Source organism: Lipophrys pholis (assembly GCF_963383615.2).
Source record: "Lipophrys pholis genome assembly, chromosome: 7".
Classification (NCBI taxonomy): domain Eukaryota; kingdom Metazoa; phylum Chordata; class Actinopteri; order Blenniiformes; family Blenniidae; genus Lipophrys; species Lipophrys pholis.
The window spans coordinates 10,756,198-10,762,989 of record NC_137638.1 but is presented as its reverse complement, the minus strand read 5'-3'; the positions used below and the strand labels follow the sequence as shown (position 1 = coordinate 10,762,989).

Below are 6,792 nucleotides of genomic sequence, written 5' to 3'. Positions count from 1 at the left end.
GTCGTGCTTCAAAATAGGATCATTTATGAGGGGGGCCTTTCCAAGTTTGCACATTCATGTCTTGTATGCATCACTTTTCTCCTGATGTTCCATTTTATTTCTTAATGTTTCTCTTTTCTGTCCCCGTGATGGACTGGTTCATGTGCGGGGGTGAATCCTGCCTTCACCAGACCACTCTGCAACTCTGAATTGATTTAGGTGGGCTCAACTTGATTCCAGCTGATGATGAAAGATGGGGTTCACCCTGGACAGACCACCAGTCCATCTCGGGGCAAATACAAAGAGATGCACAACTACACATGCGTAGCCAGTTTAGGGTCAAACAACTTCAAACGCTGGGTGAATAAGCAAACTGCACAGCACACGCCTTCAAGAGCAAACCACTACAGTTTAACACTAATTGGAGGTCTAAAAAGACTGACAAAAAGGTCAAAACGGTTACAAATATTGGTTGATTTTATTATTTTTTTCAAAAAGATATTTACAGTATATGCAGACACACCCCAAAAATAAGCAACATACAGTAACGCTATGCACAAATTCTCAGACACTTGCACGTAACAAGATCAGGTATCTCCTTCAGGTTATACAGTGTATCAGTAATCTCTCAGCAGAAAGGCACACATCTTGGTCACTACAGACACACACATACATACAATTCAACACACATACAAATACTGCATCTGGAAGAAATTCATTAAACATGCTTCATTATGGGATGTGCCCTGATAAATAACGTTGGTCTTGCAGTGCTTCCATTTTTCATAAATAATATTTAAAAATGTACAGTACAGTGACTACAATTGCTGGTTTGTGTCCACTGGCACAGATCTGGTATTCTACTTCACTAGTCCACACAAAGGAACGTTCAGTAACTCCACAGGCCGTCGTAACGCATCCGCGACTGCCTCCAGCTGCCAGCCAGCGCGCCACTGTGCAGCTGTCTTGTACACCAGACAGAACCCATAGTCCTCCTCTTGTAAAAGCAATGGGAACATCCTGGAGTCCTTGACCTGAAGCCCCTTTCCACCGTGCGCCGATCAATACTCCTATGAAAAAGTGCTCAAAGAGAGAAGGCGACGCTTCTCCATAATCCACGTTGGGTCCCCCATGGTGACGGTGCATTGGTTTTTGAAACAGTGGACTTACATTGGCAGTCTGTTAATCAGAAAGAGCAGAATTAAACTTTGTTTAAAGTTACATCAAATGTTTAATGGCTTATTTCAAAAATTGATTCCATACCTTTTTCTCGGCTTCACTTCCCAGCCATCACGGCATTTTACATAAGTGATGGAATCCCCTGGTGAGAATTCGGTCTTTGAAGGGTCTTGGGCACAGAACGTAAACCTGTAACAACAAACAGTCTTGATGAATGACTGATCAGTGTAATCTAACCTAATTTTTCACCCATCGTCCTAAACATGAGAACACAGCTTTTCCCCATGAACTTACTTTTTCTGCGTTTCACCAGATTTCACGCGAATCCGACGAACTTCCAACAAGGCTTTGGGAGGCTTGGTGTTCCAGGCCCAGAACGACTTCCGGATGTTTTTCCAGACAGAGTTCAAAGAGTCAGATTCTCCTTCCCAGCTCAGACGGATCTTCAGCAGATCACCAATGTCTTCTTCGGTAAACACCAAAAAGGTGTTCGTCAGGTTCAGACCAATTGTGTTGTCATGGCTGTATGAAGAGAGGGGAGACACACGGTTTAGTCTGGCATCCAGAAAAACGAGGACAGAGGATCTAGCAGCGGGACCCAAACGAGCAACTATGTTTGTGCATTGTTTGGGCACGTCACATTATGAACAGCCTGACAGCCGACACTGCGTCTACAATTATAGGAACATGAACTACAACACACTAAGGTTCCTCCCGTAGCCCCAGCTCAATGTACGTTGCCATCTATGTGAATGACACTTTGATAAAGGTCAGTACAAACCAGGCTAAAGTTCAGATTCCAAATTTATATCACAGCTTCTCAGTACAACATGCAGGCAGTGCAGCGAGCACTGTGTGAACGTGCGTGTTTGCGTCACGGGAGGTCGGTCAATCCACTGCAGTTTTTGTCAACGTATTGTCATGTTTAGGAGAGTTTTAGGTTTTGAACTTACACATCAACAAATATATTTCCTGTATCCTTGTGGGCGCCGTACAGCTTCACATAGAAAGTGGGATCTGCATTGTCTGACTGTTTCCTGTTGAACACATGCATCTTCATCTGGTAGTGGTAACCTTGAAAGAGAGAAAAACAGGGTTAATGTTTGATCCAGTAGGAAAGTGTGAACTCTTTTAGTTTACAGAGGAAATCATAAAACGTGTCAATTGGGGTTAAAGATAACTGAAGTGAGATACGGTAGACTTTCTGGAAGATTGCATGGCAGTAGATAAAAAAAACAGACCACAGTACATTTCCATGTTTTGTCTCACCTCCAAAGGGCGTGTCCGCACGTGTTTTCAGGTACATTTTACTGTTGCGCCTCTTTCGCATCTTCCTGGCATTGTAGCCGATGTTGTTGCAACGGTTTTTGCGGCAGCTGAGACAGATTCCCTTCTTGAAGCGGTCGGGGCCGGTGCATTGGAAGGCGAAGCTCATGTGGTCCTTGTTCATCAGGGAGTCGACAAACAGGTGCACAGCTCTCTCATGCTCACACTTCATCACCTCCATGAAATCTACAGAAGTTGAGAGCAATACATTTAAAGATCGATAACGACAATAACCGATAAAAAGTGCCACATTCTCGTTAAAAGCAGATACCGTTGATTACTCATTCTGAAATGTAAAAGTGACAAAACCACTTGCGGCCACTTACTTCCTGCCACTGCCAGCACATCGCCCAGAGCGCAGCCAGGCTGCACGTCACCACCGTTGGGATAGATGTCAATGTCTCCAATTGGTTGCTGGATTCCGATGCTGACGCCCAAAGCCTCTCGGGTGTAAGTGTGCAGAACATCAACAAAGTCTGCATCATCCGGAGAGAGGCGCCTCTGCTCCTCCACACCCTCAAACATTGGACCTGCTGGGTCTAGACCTGCAAGAAATAAATACAAGGTAAGACTATTGCACTCCTTAGAGGGGCGGTTGTCAATTTAGGTTGCACCCAAACTCACCAGTGATCCTGCCAATGGTCCCTCGCACGAATGTCCCTGCGTAGCCCGCTACATGGGCACCTAAACTGTAGCCAATCAGGTGCACATTCTGCAGAGGCAGCTGCAGCTCATCCTGATAGAAAAAAATTAATGGATAAAATACTTGTCAGCAGCTGTCACTATGAGTATTAAACACTATGCAAATTCTGGATTTCAGCCACTCGTGAAGAGCTGTGCCCCCATTTGAGCCAAACTCGGTTGACCCAAACAGAATTTACTGACAGTCCTCTCCATGCAACAGCGCCTCCACCATCTGTCTGAGTTTGTCTCCGTGAAATACTCTTTGTCTGCGTTTACAACTACATGGCAGAGAGCCTGAACCCTCGCTCACTGGTCCAATTTTGTGACAGTCCTGATGAATGGGAGCTGTTGTCTTTGATTCTGATGTGTTAAATGGACTGATTCTTATTAGGCTCCCTGAGGAGCATTGATCTAAATAAGTACTCAAAAATAAAGTAGAGAATGCTAAACTGAAGACAGCATTTCTAGAGTTGCTACTTTTTAAATAGTGTAATGCAGGAGAATAAAGCATTCAAATTTCTATTATGTTGCATTATTTTCCCACATCTGCCAAACATAAACCACCTTTGTAAAGAGAGATGAGGCTGATTTTAATGATTTGGCACAGCTGCTTTCCAGTCACCTCTTACTGTCTTTACCTGCTCACAATACTGAGGTCAGACAGGTGTCCACATAAATTATTCTTTTACATGTCAGCCCTACATACTACAGACACTTTTATGGATGGAGCCAAGAGTGGGACCTGTGGGTATTTCTGTGGTGTTTACTGGAGCGTTACATTTGGCTGATTGCAGATGAGTTTCATTTATTTGACAATAAAAGGTGCGCAGCCACATTATTTCTTTACTCAGTTTCAAGGAAGCACAAATGAGTGAAATCAACTGAAGCGAGTGATGAAGGAGTAAAAATAACTTCACACACCTGAAGCCAGTCGAGCATGGTGGCGATATCAAGGCCAACGCTGTGAGTGTGGTTGACTGCATCAGGATACAGCTGCTGTGCCAAGGAAATCCAATCAACAACCACCACGTTGGCTTGGTTCTCACGCTGCATCACTGCAGAGACCAACTTGTGCATCCAGCTTTCAAACATTCCACTCATCTGAGATTGAGGAGGAAAAAAAAACAAAAAAAAACAGGGCCAACAGGAGATAAGTCATTCATTCAGGGAAACCACATTAACCTGGTGACCTCTCTCTGACACTCCTCTCACAGTTACTCCACATTAACATGGCACATTCCAACAATGGAAGCTGAGGAAACACTCGACCTCCCTGTGATGGGAGTTTGCTTTAAAATCAAGTGACCCAGAAATAAAGGGTGATTGACAACTATATAGATAATATTAAAAGCATTTGTACCGTCCAGCCATGGATGATGAAGATAGTCTTGGCTGTAGCATTGAAGCCACAGTCCAAGAGACCGTCCTTGTTGCCGGCCTGCAGGTAGCAGCCTTCCTGCTCCAGATCTAAACTCTTCCTCATGTTGTACTTGATGACACCATCAAGAACCTTGTTGTCTGTTGACAAGTCTTCCAAACCACTATCTACACCTGTGGGGGAAACAAAACAAAACACATTGTAAGCTACCAAGCGAAACTAAGAAGGGATTCAGATTTATATTTTGCCACTCATCTTTGCAGCCAAATGCAAAACCTTTGGATCTTTCAAAACACAAAAGCAATCATCTTAACACTTGAATGCTGCCAAAATAACCAAATTACCAGTTTTTTCGCACAAAACCCACTACAAAAAAAAAAAAAAAGGCCCCATGAGTGCAACTTGGGCCAAGGATGCCAAAGCAGAGCCAAAATGTCACTGCCACGCTTCTTTTCATTTCACCCTCTTTCACACAGCTGCAGCCAGAGCTCGTAATTATGGCAGGCTTTAACACACAGCTCTCAGGTCTAAGACCAAATCTGTACAATTACGTTTAATTGATGCAGGAAGTCCTTTGAAGCACCCAAAAGATGCTGGCAGTTTACAGGTTAAAGCAATAAATAAATAAAATTAAATAATCATTGTGGAAAAAATGTCTGTTATAATAATGTGCAAAATTCTTGAGGGAATTCTTCATAAATTGCACATTTAATTGGTCTTCTAATGCTTTACGACCTCTGCGTAAAAAGGATCACAACCGGATTCAATCGGTGCAGAGGGTTTTATTAACACGCACCGGCCTCACAACGTTTGCGTCAAAGCGCGCAAGCAAAGTGTGGATCACAATATGAACTCAACAGCCTTTGGTTGCGGGCCACACAGACCGAAATGATTGGGTAGTGAAAGACAGGAGCTGCTGAGCGGTCCGTGGTAAAACGCGGATTCAGCGGAACATCTTTCCAAAGAGTTCCCACAGACGTGGCGTTATGTGTCCTCCACTTAGAGACTCCCGTTGCTCTCCCAAAAAGGACACATCTCACTCGCTTAAATCCATCCCCGCTTTTCTGAATCGCTCTGCCCGCCACACTTGTTTGCAATTCCAATTTAGCCCCAAATGGTCGAGGGAAAAAAAACAAAAAAAAAAAAAAAAAAAAAAACGCTCACTGAACAGATATAAGAGAAAATTTAAGCTTTGCGAGCTCGTTAGTATAAATAATTCAGACATGCCCATTGTATGATTTGTTTGGAATATGTGATATTAGATGTGATCACTTTCCATTGAGGCTACAAGTGAAATGACAAAATGAATGAACAATAGAAACAAAGGCATTTCTCACCTCCAAGAACAGGGTTTTCCTCAGGGGCGGACGAGACAAGCGCAGAAGCACACTGTAGGAAAATCCACAGTAAAAGACCTTTGTGATTCATCTCTCAGTCACAAACGAGTATGGAGGAATTAAAAGCTTCCTGAGAATTTAAAACGGGGTTTGCGCTTCAGCTGGTAGCGTGGAACGAATGGGAAAGTTTGAATCCAGCGGTTACAAAGAGCCGCCGGTGCGTTCTGGTGCGCGCCTGTGAAACTACGGCTCCTCAAATGTATAAACTTGCATCCGAGAGTGTCATTAGAGTTTTAAATAGTCTCCCCCTTTGAGTCATCTGATCATCGGCTGATCTATCGCGGATCTCATTGGTCAAGCCCCCATTTGTTTACGTTGAAGGCGTGGCAAAGCTGAATGAAGTCGTAGTAGGCTTCTCACGTTGCGCGTGTTAACCCTTTTGGGGTGTGTGCGTCTGACGCAAGCCGCCTCTCGGAGCTCTATGTTGGTACGAAGGTCATATAACCAATACTTTTGTGGTCCAACCGGATTCACACAAAGTCAGAAATATAATCAACAAACAATCCCTGACACGTTAGGGAAAGGAGCTGCTTATTGCTTGTGTTTTATTTTTTATTCAAAAACCAAAATCCTATCAAATCGAATTCCTTAGCATCCTACTAGTGAAACAACATTCTCCCTCCTTTATAGGACTATTTAAAAGGCTTGTGTGAGTGGAGGGAGATGGCGAGGCGCCCTTATCCTCTGAAAGCGTCAGTCCCCTGCCTGGAGCGCAGCCAATCCATCAGCTTAGCTCACCATCCAGTTTCAATTGATGAGCTGAAGAATGGGCGCACTCACGCAAAGAGTCTCCCGCTACAATAACACCACTGTTTTGTGTACATACATCGACGTCCAGCCGTAGGAAGT

General features: G+C 43.9%; 1 protein-coding gene across 1 annotated transcript; it reads right to left on the bottom strand.

Moving 5' to 3' along the window:
- Window positions 1-433: 433 nt before the first annotated feature.
- lipg (lipase, endothelial) lies at window positions 434-6,287 on the bottom strand. The gene is made up of 10 exons (XM_080466781.1): window positions 5,884-6,287; window positions 4,529-4,719; window positions 4,090-4,269; window positions 3,109-3,220; window positions 2,811-3,029; window positions 2,428-2,670; window positions 2,112-2,232; window positions 1,453-1,680; window positions 1,243-1,347; window positions 434-1,158 (listed from the first exon to the last, which is right to left on the bottom strand). Exons 1-10 carry the CDS (start codon window positions 5,972-5,974, stop codon window positions 1,146-1,148), a joined length of 1,503 nt encoding a protein of 500 aa, XP_080322907.1. The 5' UTR covers window positions 5,975-6,287; the 3' UTR covers window positions 434-1,145.
- Between the last annotated feature and the right edge of the window lie 505 nt (window positions 6,288-6,792).

Coding starts and splice junctions, on each gene's coding strand:
- lipg (XM_080466781.1), bottom strand. CDS start 5,974: ATGAATCACAAAGGTCTTTTACTGTGGATTTTCCTACAGTGTGCTTCT. Junction 4,270..4,528: donor TCATCATCCATGGCTGGACG/GTACAAATGCTT, acceptor CCTCAATCTCAG/ATGAGTGGAATGTTTGAAAG. Junction 3,221..4,089: donor CCATGCTCGACTGGCTTCAG/GTGTGTGAAGTT, acceptor TTTTTCTATCAG/GATGAGCTGCAGCTGCCTCT.